The sequence below is a fragment of the Stenella coeruleoalba genome (assembly GCF_951394435.1).
Source record: "Stenella coeruleoalba genome assembly, chromosome: 10".
Lineage (NCBI taxonomy): Eukaryota > Metazoa > Chordata > Mammalia > Artiodactyla > Delphinidae > Stenella > Stenella coeruleoalba.
The window spans coordinates 20483864-20508796 of record NC_137156.1 but is presented as its reverse complement, the minus strand read 5'-3'; the positions used below and the strand labels follow the sequence as shown (position 1 = coordinate 20508796).

Sequence of the window (24933 nt, the reverse complement as noted above, 5' to 3'; positions counted from 1 at the left end):
TAATATAGTTTGAAATCAGGAAGTGTGATGTCTCCAGCTTTGGTCTTCTTTCTTAGGCTTGCTTTGGTTATTTGAGGTCTTTTGTGGTTCCATACAAATTTTAAGATTGTTTTTTATACCTATATGAAAAATGCTATTGGAATTTTGTTATGGATTGCTTTGAATATTAGATGGCTCTGGGTAGTATTGACATTTTAACAATATTAATTCTTCCAAATGATAAACACAGGATATCTTTCCATTTATTTGCGCCTTCTTCGATTTCTTTCATCAAAGTCTTACAGTTTTCAGTGTATCTTTCACTTCCTTGGTTAAATTTATTCCTAAGTATTTTATTATGTTTGATGCTATTGTAAATGGGATTGTTTTCTTTGTTCCTTTTTCATGTATTTTGTTGTTAGAATATAAAAATGCTATATACTACAGCATTTTGCATGTTGATTTTGTATACTGCAACTTTACTGAATTCATTTATTAGTTCTAACAGGTTTTTGGTGGCGTCTTTAGGATTTTCTCTATATAAGATCACATCATCAGCAAATAGGGACAATTTTACTTCTTCCTTTCTGATTTGGAATGAATGAGCAAACATCTTCAGCAAGGAGCACGGCTCTCTGGGGTGCCATCACACCTTTCCCCAACCCATCAAATATTTACAGCATGGGCTTTGATAAGAGACTTCTGCCTTCTGTCAGTCCCTTATTCAGCACTCTGTTCCCCTTTGGTGCTCCAGCAGAGGGCTAAGACCAGTTATTTTCCTTGGCCATTGCTATAGACTGAATGTTTGTGTCCCTCCAAAATTTATATGGTGAAGCTTAATCCCCAACATGTTGACATTTGGAGATTTGGCCTTTGGGAGGTGATTAGGTCACAGGGCAGAGTCCTCCTCATAAATGAGATTACTGCCCTTATAAAAGAGACTACAGAGAGCTGCTTTGCTCCTTCTACCGTTGGAGGACACAGGAATAGACATCTGTCTATGAACCAAGAAGCAGGTTCTCACCTGACACTGAATCTACCAGGACCTTGAACTTGGACTTACCAGCCTCGAGAACTGTGAAAAATAAATGTTCGTTGTTTAAGCCACCCAGTCAATAGTATTTTTGTTATAGTAGCCAGAATGGACTGAGATAACCATCCATTAATGAACATACCAGCACCTATATTATAGGACATGAGGCTCAAACTTCTTGAGAATGTTTTTGAGTGAACTCATTCCTTAAGTGGAAGAAACCCACCTTCCTTCCACTTAAAGATCTCCACCAGCCCTTTCTTTGGATGCCGGGAAAGGTCTTTGCCAGCCTAAGGTTATGACTGGGAAAGAAACCTGAGAGCTTCTGATAGAATCTCAGCCATATGCCATGACCGAAAGCTTGCTGGTGCTCAAGGCAAGTAGCTGCCCTCCATGAATCTTAACAAATTACCCTTAAAAGACTAAAGCTTCCCTTCCCCACTCACTTCCACCTCCGTTATCTCCAGAAAGACACTGAGGACTCTTTGGCTAAGAATTTATGCAGTCATGGCTGGAGCAGTAACCTCAAAAGTTATCCTCGGGCTTCCCTGGTGGCGCAGTGGTTGAGAGCCCGCCTGCCGATGCAGGGGACACGGCTTCGTGCCCCGGTCCTGGAAGATCCCACATGCCGCGGAGCGGCTGGGCCCGTGAGCCATGGCCGCTGAGCCTGCGCGTCCGGAGCCTGTGCTCCGCAGCGGGAGAGGCCCCAACAGTGAGAGGCCCGCGTACCGCAAAAAAAAAAAAAGTTCTCCTCATATACGTAAAGGGAGAGTCAGGAATTAATATATGTCAGCTTTGGGTCCAGTTTTTATTTTTTCCTTCTTGTGAGCTTAGGTTGTCTCAACCCTGGAAACAAATGTTTGCTCTTTGAAGGTTGTGTGTGGGTACACAGTTAGCTCAACATTTGGACAGTGAGGAGAAGTCTGCCTTCTTGGCTTGCCCTGTACTCCTTCCTGGGCTCTCTTCAAGCTCCCATGAAGCATTAATCCACAGTGAATGACCCAGACTTAGATAAATGTTCTGCTGAGGGCTGCTGTGGACCCCACAGTGAGACCAAACCTGTGGGGAAGGGCCAAGGTTTCCTGAAAGATGACCATTATTTGTATATATGTCCCACATCTTCTTTATCCATTCATCTGTCAATGGACATTTAGGTTGTTTCCATGTTTTGGCTATTGTGAATAGTGCTGCTATGAGCGTAGGGATGCATGTATCTTTTTGAATTATAGTTTTTTCTGGGTATATTCCCGGGAGTGGGATTGCTGGGTCATAGGGTAATTCTATTTTCAGTTTTCTGAGGAACCTCCGTACTGTTCTCCATAGTGGCTGCACCAACTTGCATTCCCACCAACAGTGTAGGAGGGTTCCCTTTACTCCACACCCTCTCCAGCATTTGTCATTTGTAGACGTTTTAATGATGGCCATTCTGACAGGTATGAAGTGGTGACTCATTGTAGTTTCGATTTGCATCTCTCTAATATTAGATTAGTGATGTTGAGCATCTTTTTAGTGCCTACTGGCCATCTGTATGTCTTCTTTGGAGAAATGTTTATCAAGGTCTTCTACCCATTTTTCAATTGGGTTGTTTGCTTTTTTGTTGTTGAGTTGCATGAACTGTTTGTATATTTTGGAGATTAAGCCCTTGTCTGTTGCATCATTTGAAAATCGGCCATTGTTGCCTCCCTGACTCCCAACCTCTGATATGTATGAGCACAGACATGCTGCTTAGCTTCTATTTGCCTCAGTTTCTTCATCTCTAAGGTGGGTGTCGTGAGAGTACCTACCTCATAGGGTTTGGTGAGGACTAAATTAGTTACGGTATGGAAAGCATCTAGAAGTACATGGCACATAGAAAGCACTTGATCAAATAGTAATTATGGTTACTAATTATCTCTATGTTGGAAGTAAGGGGCACCTAAGAGGAAGGGAACCAGGTTAGGACCTGTGTGTGCCAGTGAGGGAGATCTCTGTGAGTGGTAGAGTTTCTTGGGTTATGGTCAGCTCGAAGTGAACTATGCTACACTGTAATTTTTCTGAATTACCTACAACACTTCGTTAAACCTGAAATTCCTACACAGTCTGGTATAAGGTAGGGGTGTTCTGGAAAATAAAGTGTCAGGACAGCAGAGGAATCAATCTGTCTGCCCCTGCCCCAGGGGGACTGAGTCAGAGTTCCAGGAGTGAAGGGAGGGGGTCTGGTCCATGGGGGAGCCAGCAGCCTGCAGAGGGGCCCACAGTAGTCACAGGCATAGGAGGAGGCTTCAGGGGTCCCAGATTTGCCAGAGGAAACTGTTGGAAGGGGAATGGTTGGAGGGGGTGACGGATGCTTGGGTTACCTGGGAAAGATTTTCTCCATATTTCTTCTGTATTCCTGCCTGCCTGCTTGGCCACGTGAGTTCGCAAAGCACCTAAGAGCAAAACCCAGCCCAGGATGAATGTTCTGGTCTCCTCCACGCAGTGAGATGAAAATGACAATTGGCAACTCCTACTTTGACTCCAACTCATCCGGGCACCTGAGAACTACAGGGTTGGTGATGTGGACTCCATCCAGGATCTTGTCCTTCTCTCTCCTTCTTCTCTTTCCCCCACCCCAGTTAGAGAAGTAGTTCATCCATCCAGCCATCAGGTAGAACCCTCCAAAGGTCACAGCACAAAAGCAGTTCGCAGTGCATCTTTGTTTCCAGCTGCAGCTTTATTTCCACTTCAAAATCTATTTGTAAAAGTCACGGGACTGCCACGAATGCCACATACCATTCAGCAGAAAGCCGAAAAGAAGAGCACAGGTGGATGGACTCAGCTGCCCCACCTCCCCAGTGACTGGGGGAGGACAAGCCAAGCAGATCCTGGAGGTCAGCTGAGTCTTTAGCGGAACAGGAAAGCCCAGGGTCAAGGGGAAAATAACACAGACCCTGCGTGGGGGGCTTCCAGTAAAGGCAGGAAAACACCAGGACATTAAAAAGAAGGCCCTCAGGTCCCTCCCCTTGCCCAAGAACACCACACCATTTGTTAGAAAGTGTGCCTACTGTGTCCCCAGTAGCAAAGCACAGATACAGTTTTACCAGCAGGAGCTCAGAAACACGCTAAGAGCCGAAGGCAAAGCGGTCTGGGGATTAGGGGTTGATTTTCAGCCCAAGACACAAAGCCAGCTCAGACTTCTGAATTTTTCCATCCTTATTCACATCGCAGTGACGCAAAAGAATCTCCCGGAACTTATCAAGGTCCACCCCGCTGATGCTGGGCTGAGGACAATAAAAATAACATGTCAGTAGGCAAGCCAATGGCAGTCCCACCCTTTCATGCCACCCCGCCTCCCCTCCGTGTTTGCTAAGCTTAGGGGACACCCTGCCTTCTGAGAGCCCCTCCCTGGAGACAGGCCACGAGGGGGTGATTCTGTCTCCTCATCCCACCAGATGTTGCCAAGGATGAGTTTTCTGCCGACAAGTTCATTTCTCAGCACGTCCCTTCAGGCAAGAGAATGTCTATTCCCACATCACTTCTCTGCAGTTCTAACAGAAAGCCGGCCTTTTTCTCAACCATAATAAAGATATTTTGCCTTAGAGCAGAGGATCGTCACCAAAATTCTGTCTCACGACGCTGCTGAGAGAAGGCACATTTATTATCTCCCCGTGGGAGGTTTCTGTGCCTCTAGTTTTTAAAAGGGTTACAATGCATGAAAATCTAACTAAAGAATTACGTTGTTGAGCTAGATAGGCCCCATCACATTTATTCCAAGGGACTGTTTCAGGGGCTAAGAAGGAATTGTGAATCAGGTCAGCTAGGAAAATATTCTAAACTCAAAGGCCTGCAAAAGTGAGCGATGCCGGAGCTAAGTGATCCTCCCTCGGTTATTTTATTTAATCCTCGCGGTAACTTTGCAAAGTAAATGGTTATGCCTCGTTTACAGATTAGGACGCGGAGGCTCAGAAAGAGCTGAGACATCTTGCGAAGCTAGAAAGTGGCAACAGCCTTTTTGATCCCAAGTCTTTTGTCTCCAGCTAAGTGTTCATTTCACCAGTTCTCTCTGCTCTCATGGCGAAATCGCTGACCTAAGGAAGCTGTATGAATGGTGACGAATCTAAATTTAAAAGTCAGCGTCTGGAGAGAAAGGAAAAAATCATATTTCCAAACCCCTTGATTGTGGACTAGTTATGAGTGAGCAGCAGAGGCTCACTCTGCAGGATTTGATTTCAGGAACCCTTGGAAGCAGCCCTTATCACCCAACCCCACCCCAAGGTTTCCTCACTTCCGAAGAAAGCTCTAGAAAACCTGCAGTAGGAAACAAAACCTTTCATTCTGCAACTAGACAGCCATATTAAGACAAGCTAATTTGCAGTGTCCCACAGGGTAAATGACTGACACGAAATCTACCCCTGATAGCAGGTGTTAACAGAGCGAAGGAGGGGAGAGAACAGCAGGAACGGGGAGCCATACGGCAGAGCAAGAAGAAAAAACGCCGAAGCGGGGCAGGATTCTGGGAGATATCAGGAGGTGAAAGAGCCTGGGGCCAGAAGCTAAACTTGGCGAACTTCACTCCTCTGCCGAGAATCCCTGAGTGATTGGACTAAGAGGCTAACGCGTAACACATTGTCAATAGGTTCTCTTGTCGGGGCTCTAGAGGATAGCTCCCTGGGTGTCAGTGCCAAGCAGGTATAGATGTGGCCTGAGGAGAAGGGGCCTAGAGGTCCTGAACACAGCAAGCCACACTCTGTGGCTCTGTATCACAGGCTCATTTGTTGTACGGTTACAAGTGGAGATACTTGGTTTTCAGTATCCTCAAACCACTTTTGCTAAATCCTTTCTGCAGCAAGTGACACCCTGCCCCAGGATCCTTCTAGTAAATTCCCACACTTAGAAAAGACTTGGGTGGTAGTCATGTACATACTAGCATATATCAATTTGCCAAGGCATTTATGCAATACCAAACTATTCTAAGCTCTTTTTTTAATTTTTTCTAATTTGTTTCCTTTAAGTGAGTAGAAATATCTTAGGTTGTGTGCAGGCATGTGTTGGGGAGGCAGTTGTGGGTATGAATGTGGGTGTGTGTGTAAAGGAAGTTTCTCTGGATCTTTTGAGTTGTGGGTTTTGGGTTTTGTGGGGGGTTTATTAATTAATTTATTTATTTTTGGCTGCATTGGGTCTTTTTTGCTGCACGCGGGCTTTTCTCTAGTTGCGGCGAGCGGGGGCTACTCCTCGTTGCGGTGGGTGTGCTTCTCATTGTGGTGGCTTCTCTTGTTGCGGAGCACGGGCTCTAGGCATGTGGGCTTCAGTAGTTGTGGCACGAGGGCTCAGTAGTTGTGGCTCGCAGGCTCTAGGGCGCAGGCTCAGTGTTTGTGATGCATGGGCTTAGTTGCTCCGCAGCATGTGAGATCTTTCCGGACCAGGACTCGAACCCATGACCCCTGCATTGGCAGGCTAATTCCCAACCACTGCACCACCAGGGAAGTCCTTGAGTTATGTTTTTAATGTTTGACAAATCACCAGGAGGCAGGAGGACTGAATGCCACTGCTAAAAAAAAAATGCTTGGATCACAGAAGACAAATCATTTGAAACCACTGAGGGCTTCCATTTTAATAGCAAGTTGCCAATATAAATGTATGCAGGTTCCTGATCTAAGGCCTCTATGAGCCCCCTCTTGCCAACCATCTTCTTGTCAACAACAGAGAAAATCAGATGGTGTACCTAGCAGGGAAAAGAATAAACTTTTGGAGGCCTGGGGGCAGGACCTCATCATCTCCAGGCAGACACCCTGGTCATCTCTGGCATCCCTTTTATTTGGCTTCCAACGTTTTTGTTCACGTTGCTACTTCTTGGTGGGTGCTTGGAATCTTCGATGTCTTGCCTTCCCACTTTCTAGTTTAGGTCGTAGATTCTTGTGTTGATTTTCTTGCTGTGCTAAGTGAGCTACAGGCTTTCAAAGACTCTTGTGTAGAAATGATGGTGTCTGCTCCCTTAGGGACTTGCTATCTGATCACACTGTTGGAGGACAGCCTTGGGTAGCATTTTCCAGAGGTTAAAGAAAAGGGTGGGTGTTCTGGTAACCAAATAATTTTGTTAACACAAATTCAACATATGCATCGTATATGACTGTACAAGAATTAAAAGGCTATAAAATAAGCTTACTTCAGGGTTATTATTGCAAACATCGGGGATCCTGACCAGGACTGTATGTTTAGAAACTGAACCAGCTCCCTGCTGACCCCATGGCATGCTCTGATAGTTGCTTTTAAAATAAATCCCAGATACTAGTTTAATTGTCCTGTGGCCCTTTCTTATAAGATGAAAATAAATAAGTCACAGGAGACGGCTCTACTTTATGAAGCTGAGAAATGTCAGATCCTCAGTGGTCTCAGTGTCAGGGTCTCAATGACCCAGTGGTCATACTTCACTACATCTTTCAAATTGTATGTGAATATATATTTAAGCAACCTGGAAGACTAGAAAGATCCAATAAAGATAGGCACCCTCAATCATCTGGCTTCAGGGGAGAACATTAGTAACTAATTACTGTGTACATACTTTTTAGCTCAACAGATCAGCCTCCTATAAACTGCTTTTGTATTCCTGACCACAGTCTGACCCAGTCCTTAGAAACCAGCTGTCTCAAATTGTCTGGTACCGACACGGAGAAGTGCTTTTTTGTTGCCCCAGTAGCCCCACAGAAATAGAGGGACAAGGACAAAAGTGGTGGGGATCCTCTGATTTCCCATAGAGGTGATATAAGTCCATCAAAGAGTGAGGCGGATTTCTGCCTCCAGCTCAGGTTTTTAGATGGTCACGAATTTTTCCCTTTAATTTTCTCCAGAAAAATGTCTTCTCTGCTCTGTTGCTGGTTTAGGTTTTACTTCCATCATCTCCCATTAACCTTTGGAAGCCATTGCCAAACCCAGAGACAGTTGAAAGATAATTGAAAGGATCTGAAGCCTCTGGGCTCTACACTCAGGCAATCAGGGGCCCTGGCTCCACAGCAAAGAGGAGGCCACACAGCTCTGGAAAACAGGTTCCCCATCCCATTTATTCTATCAAAAGCAAATTAAAACTTCAGTTAGGCAAGGCCTTCTGCTGTGCACCTTTAATGTCCCATAGATAATTGCTCACTTTCTATTATAGAAGTCATTCTGGCATTAAATAGGCAATGAGGGAAATGGGATTTTAATTTAGCAAGCAGTGTGAAAGGCAATATCACCCCAACACCCAGCAACTATTCTGACTGTGCCAATGTTGGTGAAATCTCCAACAGGAGCACCACGTGAAGGGGACAAAGCAGTGGCAAGGGGCCAGTTGGGATGGGACTAATGAGAGTTAGGCATCCTGATAAGAGACATCTCATCTCATCCATGCCTGCTTAACTGCAGTATGTAAACTTCCTGGAGATTTACGCAAAAATCGGTATCTGGGCATTTTTCCACGGCAAAACTCCATAGTTTGTTTTTTTTTTAAACATCTTTATTGGGGTATAATTGCTTTACAATGGTGTGTTAGTTTCTGCTTTATAACAAAGTGAATCAGTTATACATATACGTATGTTCCCATATCTCTTCCCTCTTGCGTCTCCCTCCCTCCCCAAAACTCCATAGTTTTAATCAGATTTTTCAAAAAGGTCTGAGACTCCAAAAACCGTTACTAATTGTTGCTACTCAAATTTATTGCCATCTGGGCCAATCAGGAAATGACGATTATGTCCTATACAAACCTCAAAAGAAATCCCTAAGGATATGAGACTATGAAATTCAGTGTCTATACAGTCTCATAGAAAAACACCCACACAGGAGTTGGAAGGTATCTGTTTAACTGGATCGTGCAGCCAGTCAGTACAATTCATCAGGATCTCAAAGGAGGTTGCTTTTTTAAACATTGTTTACCCTACGTGAAACAGCTCTGTGATGCAGATATGATCTAAATATCATCAGTCCCAATCACTGCCTTGCTAGGCAGAACAGCCGTCTTAGGCTAGGTGTTAGAGCAGCCCCTTGGTGTTAAAAAAAAAAAAAAGAGAGAGAGAGAGAGAATCCCAAGTATGGGATTTATTACATGAAATTAAAAGTTTTAGTTATTCTAATAACCAAGTCCACAGGAGAAGGACTTTCTGTAATGAAAAAATAAAGTAGTAAGATATATAGTGGCACTGTGCTCCTTTGGTAAAATAGATGACATTCAAATGATGGTAACAAGAAGCTTCTATGGGGGCTTCACTTAATTGAAACTACAAATGATCTTAAGAGAGAAGAGAGACTTTTGGGGCTTCAAAGTTTGAAAGCTCAAAGTTTGTTAAACAGACTACATCCCTAGATTTTCCCCAGCATTAATCTTTGGCCCTACTGATTCCCCAAAATAAACAGTGGAGTCAAAACGGCAACCCCAGTCCATGATGGGGCTGATCTACACAGCCTCGTGAAGTTACCTGGACAAGCTCCATCATGTCTTTGACAAACCCATCCACTTCCGGGCCTTCTAGGGCTCCAGTTTTACTCTGAAAAATAAAAGATCCAATCAACCAAATATCGTTTTCTTAAGTCAGAAAGCTTAAAGAATAAATTATACAAATAGACCAAATCTTTTGTGACTGCAAACAAGTTTGGAAATGGCATGTTCCAACTTATGGTCTCTGTGCAGGATGTGAACGCGCCACATAAATCAGAAGCACGCCCTGTAAATAACTCCCTCCATTTAACCAAATGGGAAGCAGTAGTTTTGAGTTCCTTGGCTCTTACAAATAGCATTACTATGACACGTACCGACTTTATTCGCTTCCCAAATACTAGGACTCAGTTCAGACTAGTGCTAATTGAACATCCGCTGATCCTTTGAAGGCTAGATTGACATTTTAAAATTTTGCTTTATGATTTAGCAGTGATTTACTGAGTATCAAAACACATTTTAAATTCAAGAGAGACTAGATTGAGTGAGCATATTAGAATTACTATATGGTTCATGCATAAAATCTTTTATTTTTTCTACCCATTTTATAAGAATGCCTATAAAATACAATACATATTAACATATTTCAGTTTCTTCTCTAAAGTTCCAGTTAATGATAAGTCATCCATTCTCCTCAAGTTTTTCTAATCCTGAACCTTTAACATATTATAAAAACTCATTCCCTTCGTGTATTTACCAGACACTGATACAGTACTTGCCATATGCCAGGAACTCCTCAAAAAGCTTACGAACATGAATTCATTTAATTCTCATATAACAAGCCCATGAGGTAGGTATTATCATTATCCCCATCACCCTAATTTTATAGATAAGGAAAATGAGGCACAGGGAGGTTAAGAAATTTGCCCAAGGTCACACAGCTCATGAGCCGTGATTCAAACCCAGGTAATTGGTCACAGAGTCCTATATACTTAAACAGTTTGCTAGACTGCCTCTTCCAGGTGATTTTCTTTTCTGCTCAGCATATGACACACAGATATCCAGTCTGATTAGTTTCAGGATCTCTTATGACCTTTCTCAACTTTCTTTTTGTTTTCCTTGCTCCGTGCATTATCCCACCTTGTCCTGAAGAAATTCAACCTCTTTGCCATACCTCCTTCTTTAGAATTATTATTTTCTCCCCTCTAAAGAAGGACCAAATAATAGTCTTATAAGAGAAATAGATTTTGTGCCAAAGATGTCTGACTTTCCCCCTATTTCTTTAGGTTGGTTGTGGTTTTTTTTATTTGACTGTTTGCTTTTGTGTTTGAGCATACTATGATAGATAGAGACCAAGAAGGAGAAACTTTCTTTTAGCTTGATTACAAGGAGCAAAAAAATAATAGGGCTTCCCTGGTGGTGCAGTGGTTGAGAGTCTGCCTGCCGATGCAGGAGACACGGGTTCGTGCCCCGGTCCTGGAAGATCCCACATGCCGCGGAGTGGCTGGGCCCGTGAGCCATGGCCGCTGAACCTGCGCGTCCGGAGCCTGTGCTCCGCAACGGGAGAGGCCACGACAGGGAGAGGCCCGCGTACCGCAAAAATAATAATAATAATAATGTTATTTTATTCTCTTCTCCACCATAAGTACTACTCCTATGTCTGTTTTTACTTAGTTCTCAGAAGTTTCATAGAGAAGCTGGGTACCTTGACATAGCAACACACATGTGCGATTGCTGTTCGTTATATAAGTTTAGGGTCTGTAAGTAGGATGACCCCACATAAGGGCTAAAAAAGCTTCCTACCTAAAGATGGCCAGCACAATATATTGAAAAGGCACACTTACGACATCATAGTGAGCAAAGATTTTCTCAAAGTCCCTCTTTCTTTCTTCAGTGGAACAAGCCTGTATATGGAGAAAGCATCATGTCAGTCAGCAGTGTGAAACTTGTACAATTCTTCCACGGTCTTAGACAACTTTTATAAACTTTGAGTCAACAGTTCCTCATCCCTTAATTCTGACACTGAGCCTTATCAGTCTCTAGATAAAGTAAAGGCAATACAATTAGATACCTTTCTTCCCTCCCTCTCAAATCTGCAGAGCAACATGAATGATACAAATCCACCTAGAGAAATGCCACCACTTACATCCATTTTAAATTGGAGAAGGAAGTTTTCCTGAAGAGCCAGAATCCTAAATGGGGGGAAAAAATTCAAAAAACGTTATCCACATGATGATCTATCACCTCTCATTTACAAGTAGATTTATAACTCTGGTGTGAGGAAAAGGGCAGGCAACTTCCAGGTTATTCTGCAGAATAGGGTAGGTGCTTAAAAAATAGGAATTTGTACAATATAAAAACAAATAAAGACGGGAAGGACTTTCACAAGGATTAGTAGTCACCATAGAGAGACATCTAAAAATTCCAGCAAGGTTGCAGGTACACGATCAATATGCAAAATTCAGTTGCATTTCGATATACTAGTAATGGCCAATCCAAAAAAGAAATTAGGAAAACCATTCCAGGGCTTCCCTGGTGGCGCAGTGGTTGAGAGTCCGCCTGCCGATTCAGGGGACGCGGGTTCGTGCCCCGGTCTGGGAAGAACCCACATGCCGCGGAGCGGCTGGGCCTGTGAGCCATGGCCGCTGAGCCTGCGCGTCCGGAGCCTGTGCTCCGCAACGAGAGAGGCCACAACAGTGAGGGGCCCGCGTACCGAAAAAAAAAAAAAAAAAAAGAATACCATTCCATTTACAACAGTATCAAAAAGAATAAAATACTTAGGAATAAATATGGCAAAAGAGACCTAAGACTTATAGACTGAAAACTATAAAACGATGTTGAAGAAAAACAAGAATTAAATAATAGTATTAAGGACATCCAGTGATCATGAGTTAGAAGACTTAATATTTTTAAGATGGCAGTGCTCCTCAAATTTACCTACAGATCCAACACAATTCCTATAAAAATCCCAGTTGCCTGTTTTTGCAGAAATTGGTAATCTGATAATTGATGATCTGCAATTACTGTGGAAATGCAAGGGATTCAGAATAGCCATAGCTATACTTTTTAAAAGGGTAAATTACATAGTATATAAATTATACTCAAAAAATTATGTATTTCTCTTTCCTGCATAACTACAATTATACTTCAGTGGAATAGAATCAGTTTCAAAAGACTGAAGCATTGGATTTGTGTCGACTTTATAATCATGGGTATATAGAGAGAAAGGCAGAAAAAAATATCATACAACAATTTGGAAAGTTTTACTCCTTTGGATGCCCAGGGTAGAGAGAATTAAGTTGAGCCAAATAGAGGGTAGAATACCCTGAGACCCTGCAAGGAATACTGTCCTCATCTCTTTGCTGGTACCAAGCCGTCTAAAGTATGTTGCCAGTCAGAGGACATATACTCTAGAGGTGATTGTCTAGGAGTAATCGGGCTACATTTCACTACTGGGGGCAGAGAAAGAAGATTCCCATGTGTAAATGTTTTAAGACCTTTTTGTCATTGAATTAGTTTCTTATTGCTGCTATAACAAATTACCACAAACTTAGTGGCTTAAAACAACACAAATTAATATCTTATAGTACTGGAACTCAGAAGTCTGAAATGGATTTCACTGGTGTTTCAGGGTGTTGACAGGGCTGTATTCCTTATGGAGGCTCTAGGGGGGAATCTGTTTTCCTGCCCTTTTCAGCTTCTAGAAGCTGCCTGCATTCTTTGGCTTGTGGCCCCTTCCTTTGCTTCAAAGCCAGCAATATAACATCTTCAAATTTCTCTGTGATTCTGATCTTCTGCCTCCTCCTTCCATGTTTAAGGGACCCTTGTCATCACACTGCACCTACCCAGGTACTCCAGAATGATCTCTTTATTTTAAGGTTTTTAATTAGCAACCTTAATTCTATCTGCAACCTTAGTTACCTTTGCCATATAACATAAAATATTCACTGGTCCTGGGAATTAGGACATGAACATCTTTGTTCTACTTACCCCAATTGTCATTTTCAAATTCCATAGCAAATTGGTTTTAAAATAATGTAGTAACTGTCTTATTGCTTTGCATCTCTGCTCAATGCCACTTAACCCTTTCTTCAGTCCAGAACTATTCACTGAATCCTCCCATGTACATAACACTCCACTGCGTGAGAAGCTATTCAGGAGATTAAGGCATAGTCCCTACCAGCTAGGCAGGACTATAGTAGAGGGTGTTTGTAAATCTGCAGGGGAGCTTTTTGTTTATCACAGGGATAGAATGGCCATGACTCGTGCTCTGCTTCACTGTCCAGTGTACAATTGCCATCCAGCCTGACCCTGAGGAACCTGGTATTATAGTTGCTCCCTCTAAGGGTTCTATCCATGTATTCTTTTTTTTTTAACATCTTTATTAGAGTATAATTGCTTTACAGTGGTGTGTCAGTTTCTGCTTTATAACAAAGTGAATCAGTTATACATATACATATGTCCCCATATCTCTTCCCTCTTGCGTCTCCCTCCCTCCCACCCTCCCTATCCCACCCCTCTAGGTGGTCACAAAGCACCGAGCTGATCTCCCTGTGCTATGTGACTGCTTCTCACACATTTGGTAGTGTATATAAGTCCATGCCACTCTCTCACTTCATCCCAGCTTACCCTTCCCCCTTCCCGTGTCCTCAAGTCCATTCTCTACGTCTGCGTTTTTATTCCTGTCCTGCCCCTAGGTTCTTCAGAACCTTTTTTTTTTTTTTTTTTAGATTCCATGTATATGTGTTAGCATACGGTATTTACTTTTCTCTTTCTGACTTACTTCATTCTGTATGACGCTCTCTAGGTCCATCCACCTCACTACAAATAACTCAGTTTCGTTCCTTTTTATGGCTGAGTAATATTCCATTGTATATATGTGCCACATCTTCTTTATCCATTCATCTGTCGATGGACACGTAGGTTGCTTCCATGTCCTGGCTATTGTAAATAGAGCTGCAGTGAACAGTTTGGTACATGACTCTTTTTGAATTGTGGTTTTCTCAGGGTATATGCCCAGTAGTGGGATTGCTGGGTCATATGGTAGTTCTATTTTTAGTTTTTTAAGGACTCCATACTGTTCTCCATAGTGGCTGTATCAATTTACATTCCCACCAATAGTGCAAGAGGGTTCCCTTCTCTCCACACCCTCTCCAGCATTTATTGTTTGTAGATGTTTTGATGATGGCCATTCTGACCGGTGTGAGGTGGTACCTCATTGTAGTTTTGATTTGCATTTCTCTAATGATTAATGATGTTGAGCATTCTTTCATTAGTTTGTTGGCAATCTATATCTTCTTTGGAGAAATGTCTATTCAGGTCTTCTACCCATTTTTGGATTGGGTTGTTTGTTTTTTTGGTATTGAGCTGCATGAGTTGCTTGTATATTTTGGAGATTAATCCTTTGTCATTGCTTCATTTGCAAATATTTCTCCCATTCTAAGGGTTGTCTTTTCATCTTGTTTATGGTTTCCTTTGCTGTGCAAAAGCTTTTAAGTTTCATTAGGACCCATTTGTTTATTTTTGATTTCATTTCCATTTCTCTAGGAGGCGGGTCAAAAAGGATCTTGCTGTGATTTATGTCATAGAGTGTTCTGCCTATGTTTTCCTCTAAGAGTTTAATGTTGTATGGCCTTACATTTAGGTCTTTAATCCATTTTGAGTTTATTTTTGTGTATGGTGTTAGGAAGTGTTCTAATTTCATTCTTTTATATGTAGCTGTCCAGTTTTCCCAGCACCACTTATTGAAGAGACTGTCTTCTGTCCCTTGTATCCTTGCCTCCTTTGTCATAGATTAGTTGACCATCGGTGCATGGGTTTATCTCTGGGCTTTCTATCCTGATCCATTGATCTATATTTCTGTTTTTGTGCCAGTACTATATTGTCTTGATTACTGTAGCTTTGTAGTATAGTCTGAAGTCAGGGAGTCTGATTCCTCCAGTTCCGTTTTTTTCCCTCAAGACCACTTTGGCTATTCAGAGTCTTTTGTGTCTCCATACAAATTTTAAGATTTTTTGTTTTATTCTGTAAAAAATGCCATTGGTAATTTGATAGGGATTGCATTGAATCTGTAGATTGCTTTGGGTAATATAGTCATTTTCACAATATTGATTCTTCCAATCCAAGAACATGGTATATTTCTCCATCTGTTTGTATCATCTTTAATTTCTTTCATTAGTCTCTTATAGTTTTCTGCATACAGGTCTTAGGTAGGTTTATTCCTAGGTATTTTACTCTTTTTGTTGCAGTGGTAAATGGGAATGTTTCCTTAATTTCTCTTTCAGATTTTTCATCATTAGTATATAGGAATGCAAGAGATTTCTGCGCATTAATTTTGTATCCTGCAACTTTACCAAATTCATTGATTAGGTCTAGTAGTTTTCTGGTGGCATCTTTAGGATTCTCTATGTATAGTATCCTGTCATCTGCAAACAGTGACAGCTTTACTTCTTATTTTCCAATTTGGATTCCTTTTGTTTCTTTTTCTTCTGTGATTGCTGTGGCTAAAACTTCCAAAACTATGTTGAATAACAGTGGTGAGAGTGGGCAACCTTGTCTTGTTCCTGATCTTAGTGGAAATGGTTTCATTTTTTCACCATTGAGGACGATGTTGGCTGTGGGTTTGTCATATATGGCCTTTATTATGTTGAGGAAAGTTCTCTGTATGCCTACTCTCTGGAGGGTTTTTATCATGGGTGTTGAATTTTGTTGAAAGCTTTCTCTGCATCTATTGAGATGATCATATGGTTTCTCTCCTTCAATTTGTTAACATGGTTTATCACATTGATTGATTTGCACATATTGAAGAATCCTTGCATTCCTGGAATAAACCCCACTTGATCCTGGTGTATGATCCTTTTAATGTGCTGTTGGATTCTGTTTGCTAGTATTTTGTTGAGGATTTTTGCAGGTATGTTCATCAGTGATATTGGTCTGTAGTTTTCTTTCTTTGTGACATCTTTGTCTGGTTTTGGTATCAGATTGATGGTGGCCTCGTAGAATGAGTTTGGGAGTGTTCCTCCCTTATCCATGTATTCTTGATCCAATGATTTCAACTCTCTATCTGCTCAGAATCTCTTTTTACCTTTTTGTGGACAATCAGAGGTTGTTTTGTGTTCAGCTAGACTTGACAGAAACATGCTGACATCATCATGTGTCACCACAATACCAGCCTCACAGAGCACTTTTGCAGATACTGGACCTCTTCTGCTGTCATCCTCCCCTCTTCCACTTCTAACCTGCAGACACTTGGCGCCCCACGGAGGATACACCAACACTCAGAGACCACAAGGTGCAGCTGTGAGTCTGATTCTGTTGTTATCTGTCCTGAACTAACGATTCAGTATTCTCAGAACCATTGAATGGGATTCAGGACTTTTTTTTGTTGTGGGGCACTTATGTAGGACCATGAATGTCTGGCCTTTGAGGGCAGGGCTGGCCCATTTATAAAATATTTTGAAAATGTTGTGCATTGTGCTTTTCTGGGGAGAAGTGCTTTTATGATCTTCACAAAGATATCTGTTACCCCTAAAGATTCACCTATTCTTTAAGACTTCAGGTGAGACTTGATCTCTGCCTTTCAAAAAGAAGTGTATGGTGTCAGCAAACCCCTAGGAACATGTTTCTGAATCTATGACACCATTTTCACACTACTCACCTTGCCAAGTCATTAAGATCCAACCGGCCATCATTATTTTTGTCAAAGATCTTCATCTGGAATGCAGAAGGGGAAAGGAGTGTAAGAAATACTTGCAATGGGAATTTATTTTAAAAGTCATTAAAGTGCTTTTCTGTTTTGCTCTTCTGGTTATATATTTGTCTAAATTGGCTGAGGTTGACTCATATCATAGAGTACTCTCTGTAGAGTATAGAAGAAATAGTTTTCCATGAGGGCAAAAGTAGCTGAGGAGGATATGATGTAGGAGAAAGGCTGCCTTGTGTAGGCCTCAGAGGATTGTAGGAAGGAAAAGAGAGAGAGAAGCAGAGATGGCAGAGTAAAGTAGATGTGTGACCTAGCTCTGCTGGAAGGGGATCTGGAGGGAGAGGAGAACTAGCTAAGGAAGGACAACTTTGAGCGGACAGAGTTGCTGGGGCTTAGCTTTCCTGGGACCCTCTGAGCACCCAAGGGTTTGGAGGCTGAGTCAAGGACCAGTGGACCTTCTATGGGGCTAGCTGCATATGAGGTGATGCTGGAACAGAGGATGGGGGTGGATCACTGAGTCAGCAAGCTGGAAGGAGGATATGGCAGAGAATGAGTGGTCTGCATCCAGCAAGAGTTAGAGGATGGCTTCAACCATGAATGTCAGCCAAGTAGCAGCAACTGTGTGTTCAACAGGCATCACCATGGAAACCAGAGCATTGTGCCTTGGGACCTCGACTCCTCCCCTTCACCATGAGGTCCTACAAGCTGCTTTTTTTCTCCTTACCCAGCTTGATGACATTTTTAGAGAAGGGTCTTGGTTGGATCCAGAGGACTGAGAAATCTAAGAGACTGAGCTTTTCCTTTGGCAGAGACTTAGCCTTATTCAAAGAGGCTGTTTGAATTTATTAGATCAGGCTAAATTTGTTTTTTTTTAACATCTTTATTGGAGTATAATTGCTTTACAGTGGTGTGTTAGTTTCTGCTTTATAACAAAGTAAATCAGCTATACATATATGTATATCCCCATATCTCCTCCCTCTTGCGTAGATCAGACAAAGTTTTAAACAAGATATAAGAGGTTCTTAGAAAGCTAGATTATCTTGAGTTTTAAGCAAATAGTAGCTCAGCTTGAAAGACATGGGCCCATCTTTATTGCTGTGCAAACTTACACAGCACGTGTAAGGGGGAAAAGCCCTTTGCTCAAAATTGGCTCAAGGAAGAACTGAACACTAATGTGTAAATTATGCTTCTGCCCATCAGAAAATTGGTTATGTGGTTCACGTAAGAATCAGAATCAGAAAAAAAAATCACTTGCTTAATTTTACTACCCCTGTGTGTGTACACATGGGGGTGATTAATACACATATTCCCATGTGTCTACTCTTCTAGTTGACTGGGACATCTTTGACTACAAGAAATACACATAACAAGGGAAGCTTGAGACATGCCTATTGCACCAGACCAGAAATCAGACCTCTTGTCACATTAGTAAAGTCATATGATCTCTTTGGGTGCAGCTTCTCCAGCTATAACTGTGCCCATGATTTTAACTCTCCTTATCAGAAGAACCCTATTTTCAAATGAAATTCTGCATGGTGCTTGAATGTGTAAAGCAAAGAAATGGAGCTGTACAAGTAGTGGGTGGAAGTGGGCTGGAGCTTTGTCCTCTAGGTTCCCTCTCAATCCTGAAGTGTTGCCTCTGAACCCAACAGTCCAATAACCACTGACCGAATTAAGGCCCAGAGTGCATCCAGCTCTGAAAATTAATGATTTCATGACTTTGTCAAAGCACTTGAAGGGGAGTAAGATTGATGCTGAGCACTTTTCCTGGTAAAGTCAGCAAACAGAGTCCTTCAGAGCAGGTTCCAGTGTGGCTAATGGGAGGACTGAGTTCTTGGGAAGACTGGGTTCTTAGGTATCCAGGGACCTCAGTGGCACCTGTCCTTGCACTTCACCCCTGAGTAATTGATGGTCAGCATCTCCTCAAAGGATGCTATTTGACTACTGAACGGTGGTGTTCAGAACACCCAAATTACATGCACCACAGCACTGTTTCATATGCAAGTTCACTGCAACCGCCACGAGGGTATCTTCCACCAGAAGCCATCAGTAGAGTAGTAACTGGTTGCTAATCCAGGTATATGAATTTACCAGGATTTTCTTCCTCCCAAAACTTGATTATGAAAAAGAAAAAGCCTCAGAAAATGACCGGTTTCTAAGAGGGAGGGAAGAGTAGGCTCCTAATAGTTCATGATCTCAGTAACTGAGAAAGTTGTTTGTAAACAGGTCCGTACTAACTCACGGAAGTTACTAACGACCTTTGATGAATTTTGAATGTTTGGCAATTTGGGGTGGGGGGGGGTGGGCATAATGGCTTCTTAATTTTGTAAACTCTAATAGTGACCATTTGTAGAGCAGCCAAAACTTTGTATGTTATTTCATTTAATCATCACCACATTCTCTGAAGGTAAGAAAGAGCTGCATGCCACACATGCAAGAAACTGGAATGTAGAAAGATTGATTTGTCCAAGAAAGTAGCAAGCTTTGAATCCAAGCATATCCGTCACCAGAGCTCTAGAGCTCTTCCCATAAACCAGGCTCTTAGCTTTATAGAGTCTGGGTAGCTTATAGTTAATGTAGTTTGCTTCATGGTTGGTTATGAAATAAAACATCTGGTGCTATAGATTATGCCAGAGATGTGGTGTTTACCTTTTCTAATTGCCCTTCTTTCCCTGGGAAAGCAAAAAAAGATTCTATTTATGTGAGTTTCCCTCTGACCTTAGTGGTCACGTGGTCATGGCACAGGTCCCTCCTGGAGGGCTGTGGTGACTCACGGTGCTGGCGGTGGGGACAAGATTCCATTCTGAAGGGCTGATTGTTGAAAAGTTGTGAAGGGCCCTTAACCACTGTTCTCCCTTCTGCCGCTGCCTTTTCCAAGATTGAACATCCACACATTTTTGAGTACTAAGTACATGAAAGGTTCTATAAGGTCTCCTGGAAATGGAACACAGTGACTTACTGACAAACTCCTTAAAATTCTGTAGACCTATGGCTCCCCTCAAGAGACCCCTCAGAGACTGTAGATCGACCCAGCATTCTCCTTAGATTGAATAATAGGTTTACCTTAATTTTTCGATTACTTAAAGATGGCATGGTGATTGTGAAATGCAAATTCATTTAAAACCATTACTGGGTTAATATCGGGTTGGCCAAAAGGTTCATTCAGGTTTTTCCATGACATCTTACAGAAAAACCTGAACGAACTTTGTGGCCAACCCAAATAGTAACTTCTTACCAGAAACAGTAGATCCAAAGTATGACTGTTGTCATGTGGTGGGAGAGGCAGTCCGTGAATTTTTTAAACAATTGATAATTTGAGATGCGGTGCAAGGTCAAAATTATGCAGATAGTTCAGCAGAGTGAAGAGTACAAAGTATAAGTCCTTCCTGTCCCTCTTGTAAAGGTAACTACCATTCACAGGACTGTGTATCCTTCCAGAAACTTCTTAAACATTTTAATATGTCCATCTTTATTTTTTTGGACAAATAGGACCCCATTCTATGTATTATTTTCCAACTTGCATTTTTTTCATTAAGCAGTATTCTTAGAAATCACTCCTTATCGGTTATCTTTTTTTTTTTTTTACTTAAAAAGAGTTCCTCATTCTTAAAAAGTCTGGAAATTGTTGCCATACACAATCTCAAAAAGGATTTAGTGGGCCCCCCCATATTACTGAATCAACAATTGTATGTTGAATAAGTACCATGTGTCTGACAACACGTGAGGCACTGTGAGAGATTCTCAGAAATCATTAAGGTGGTACAGGCTTTTAGGAGCCTACAGTGTAATTGGAGAGGCAAAAATGAATATCTGAAGTAAGATTCAACATTATCTCCATGACCACTGAGTCAAAGAAACAGAACAATGTGTTAGAATATTGACAAACACTGAGAGAGGAGATGGGACTTCAGATAAATCTTGAAGGAGGGGCAACTTGAAAGGTATGGTTCACATCCACTGGGGAGAGGAAGATCACCAATGGAACAGGACTGTGGGGGAAGGTCAGAATGTCAGTTTTGGACATGCTAAGTTTGAGAGGCTCATTGGGCATCCAAGTGGAGACACACATCCAAGTATATGCAGGCAGCTCAGAGAAGTGCTCTGAGTCAGAGATATAAATTGGCGGCAGTCACCTTTAGTTAGTATTTAAAACCATCAGACTGGTTGAGATCAACGGTAGAGTGAGGGTGGACGTGGAATAGAAGAGATTTCAAGACAGCCTGGTGGCGGAGGGGGGGTTAAATTGGGAGATTGGGACTGACATATACACACTACTATGTAAAAAATAGATAACTAATAAGAACCTACTATATAGCACAGGGAACTCTACTCAATACTCTATAATGGCCTATATGGGAAAAGAATCTCAAAAAAGAGTGGATATATGTATATGTACAACTGATGCACTTTGCTGTACACCTGAAACTAACACAGCATTGTAAATCAACTAGACTCCAATAAAAGTTAAATTAGAAAAGAAAAAAAGCACAGACATGTCTCAGATTGGCCTGGATCAGAGACCTAGGGGGAAGGAAGCAGGTGCTTTAATCCAGGCATGAAGGGATGAGAGCTGGGACCAGGGTAGAGGCTGGGGGTATTCTCTTTGCCTGCCACATTCTCAGATTTTATTTTATTGTTTTACAGTAGTTCAAGTTCCATGCTCTAATTAGGGACATGCGCTTAATATCTCCCACATGTATTAGCTTACATTTTCCAAAGCTCAGTATTACCAAATAATATTCTATTCAGACAGCTAATCTTTCCCCCTGCCAGGTGTTGGCAGCCTCTCTTAATTAGATGTCATAATTGGATTTTGTTAATAGTTTCCTTCCTTGTACAGAACGTTAATTACGAGTTTACATGAGACAAGGTCTGCAGCCCTCAGCTTTTCTCTTCTGATTGGATGTTCTGCCTTGACTTGTTGATTGTTATGTTTCAGACAGCTTTCAAGTGTGCCAATCCTTATTTGGGTCAATTTGAATTCATTAGTAGGTTACATCTCTTAAGTGAAGCATTTGATGCTAAACCTCAGAACCAAATCTTTAATGCAGTGCTGCTGTGACTGTGTCCATTGCTCATTAAAAAGCCATTAAAGCAGCCTTAAAGTGATTTCACACTTGGTGTATCACTTAGAGCTCGGATGCTAGAAGGTTTTTCTCAGAATGTTGAGTTTCTAAAAGTCACTATACCCAGAAGTCTCTAAGGAAATGTAAAGAGTCTTTAAAAAAACAAACAAACTGTAGTCCAGTTCCCATATCTGTTCATTGGAAAAGTATAAGTCGCCTTTACAATTTAAGAAAGAAAAATGAAATAGGTGGGCCAAAATCTCATTAAACTCATCTAGTCTTGAGGGCAAACTCAGATCCTTGGGTGGAAACTCTTTCACTAGATTCCTCAACACTTACCTATCACCCCAGCACATAAAGAACCAGTGAGGGGCTACCTGGAGTTTAATTGATCATGGGCCTTCATGGGACAATTTAGAGCAAAAATGAATACTTAACTGCAGCACACATGAGCAGAAGACCCCCAGGGTTTTAGCAATGAAACAGACACATATAACAGGAGAAACAGGACAGTCTTGGTCAACTGTCATTTCTCAACCTCTAGATACTCAAAAGTTGGCTAAGACCACTCGGATTCCCCTCAGCTACTTCACAGGACTCTAAGCTTCTGGATCCAAGCTCAAAGCCATCAGAGGTGTACATTGCCATTTCTTTTTTCATTTCATAGGTTTTCTTCAGCTCAGGGCATTCCATTGTAAGAGCTGCCAGCCTGAGGTTTCTTAAATGTAAACCGTAGAGCTGTGGAGAGAAGCGCTCTGGGCAACTAGGGCTGCGGGGCTGATGCATGATGTGCAGAACTTCTTTTCAGCCCAGTACTGACTTTCTAAGCAGTCTACACTTCTCCTCCCTGCCTTCTCCTGCCCCTTATAATGGGATGTTTGACTGATGTGACCCCTGGGGCTTTATGCAGCCACAATTCACTCTTCTTCTCTTTCTCCCTTCCCCAGTTTAATCAGTGTTCCTCTTTTCTCCAGAACAATTTTGTGGAACCCTTTCTTGTTTCTTTCATTAACTTGCTTCCATTTTGGTGTTTAAGAAGTTGTCAATTCTTAGGAGTATTTAGGGACTTCATGAGGAGAAAAATCCATTTTTCTGGGTAATAAATTCTGTTGTGGCTGTCAGAGCTCCTGTATTATCTTATCTTTAAAAATACTGAGAGAGGGGCTTCCCTGGTGGCGCAGTGGTTGAGAGTCTGCCTGCCGATGCAGGGGACGTGGGTTGGTGCCCCGGTCCGGGAAGATCCCACATGCCGCGGAGCGGCTGGGCCCGTGAGCCATGGCCGCTGAGCCTGCGCGTCCGGAGCCTGTGCTCCGCGGCGGGAGAGGCCACAACAGTGAGAGGCCCGCGTACCGCAAAAAAAAAAAAAAAAAAAATACTAAGAGAATCCTAATCTCTTAACATGGCTTTGTCCTCACCTTGCTCTTCACTTTATTCATAGGGATTTGTGTCTCTTCTTGATCTCATAGAGCTCAGCCCTCCCTCTTTTGAAAGTTTTCATTTTAATAATTTGACATTTAGACTTTCAGATGTGAATGTTATGGTTTGAATACAGTTTGAAGCTGGATTTGGGTCTGAATTTCCACTCCGTCCTTATCGTCTCTGACCTGTAATCCTCAGTTTTTTCATTTACAAAATAGGGGTTTAAAAATACTTATTTCATAAGGTTCATGTGAGAATCATAAGATGTTTGAAAAGTGCTTCACACAGGGCCCAGCACAGAAGGAACTCTCAATTATTAGGATTAAAATATTTAATACTAGAGCAAACACTGGCTACGTTTCAATGAAAATAAAGTACTGTGTGTACTCTGTTAAGAAGACATCTTTAAAAAAATTTAAGTTTAATTCTTTTCACCTACCTCTTTTTTTTTAATTGAAGTATAGTTGATTTACAATGTTTCAGGTATACAATAGTGATTCAGTTATACATATATGTGTGTGTGTGTATATATATTTTTCAGATTCTTTCCCATTATAGGTTATTACAAGATATTAAGTATAGTTCCCTGTGCTATACAGTAGGTCCTTGTTGTTTATCTATTATATCTATATATCTATATAGTAGTGTGTATCTATTAATCCCAAATTCCTAATTTATCCCTCTCCTGGCCTTTCCCCTTTGTCCACCTACCTTTTCTTGTCCTGCCTTTGCTGAAGCTCTAGAATTGCTGCTTCATTGCAGTCCATCTTATTTTTTAAAAAATCCAGAAAACTTTTCAAGAATCTTTTAATTGGATCTCAAGGTGAAATTGCTGTATTTAAGGACTGAAAGGAAAATTGAACTCAATTCCTACTTATGGGTCGATACTGTAGGGCAGTGATGCACACAGTGGGGATGAAAGGGAGGGACCAGAGGGGATGTTTGCTCCCTTTCCCGTTCTTACCAAATTTCCTCCCAGTTGGAAGACTCCATAAGGTCAGAGACCGTATCTTCCTTGGTAGGTTCTCCCTAAATATTTGTTGAAGGAATGAACTCACATCTTTGTATGAACTAGCTTACCAGAGCGCATTCTAACCTGACAGAGCAGCATTAAGAGAGTGGGGTTTTGGTGAGGGAGGGGATATTCTCGGTCACTTTGAGACCCTACCTCTCAGCCCAGAAAAACCATCTCAGACCCAGCTTAAGAAAAGGAGCAGAGTAACGCGACTTGCAGATCCACAGGGGCATATACTAGGCTCGCCCTGCTCTGACTGTCCCTTCTCGATTTGCTCTGCTCTGTCTCCAAGCCTCCAGCTCTAGCCCTCACTCCTGTCCCTCCCGCCTCCCGTCGTCAGCTCGGGGCTCCCATCTCCCTGTC

At 41.9% G+C, this 24933-nt stretch overlaps 1 protein-coding gene across 1 annotated transcript in view; it reads right to left on the bottom strand.

Moving 5' to 3' along the window:
* Positions 1–4122: 4122 nt before the first annotated feature.
* Positions 4123–24933, bottom strand: part of SCGN (secretagogin, EF-hand calcium binding protein) — a gene marked incomplete at both ends in the record, with an annotated part of 37516 nt that continues 16705 nt past the window's right edge. Inside the window, 5 exons of the mRNA XM_079933986.1 lie at positions 4123–4251; positions 9412–9480; positions 11213–11272; positions 11515–11560; positions 17026–17081. Of these exons, the coding sequence (XP_079790112.1) occupies positions 4123–4251; positions 9412–9480; positions 11213–11272; positions 11515–11560; positions 17026–17081 (360 nt within the window). The remainder of the gene's footprint in view (positions 4252–9411; positions 9481–11212; positions 11273–11514; positions 11561–17025; positions 17082–24933) is intronic.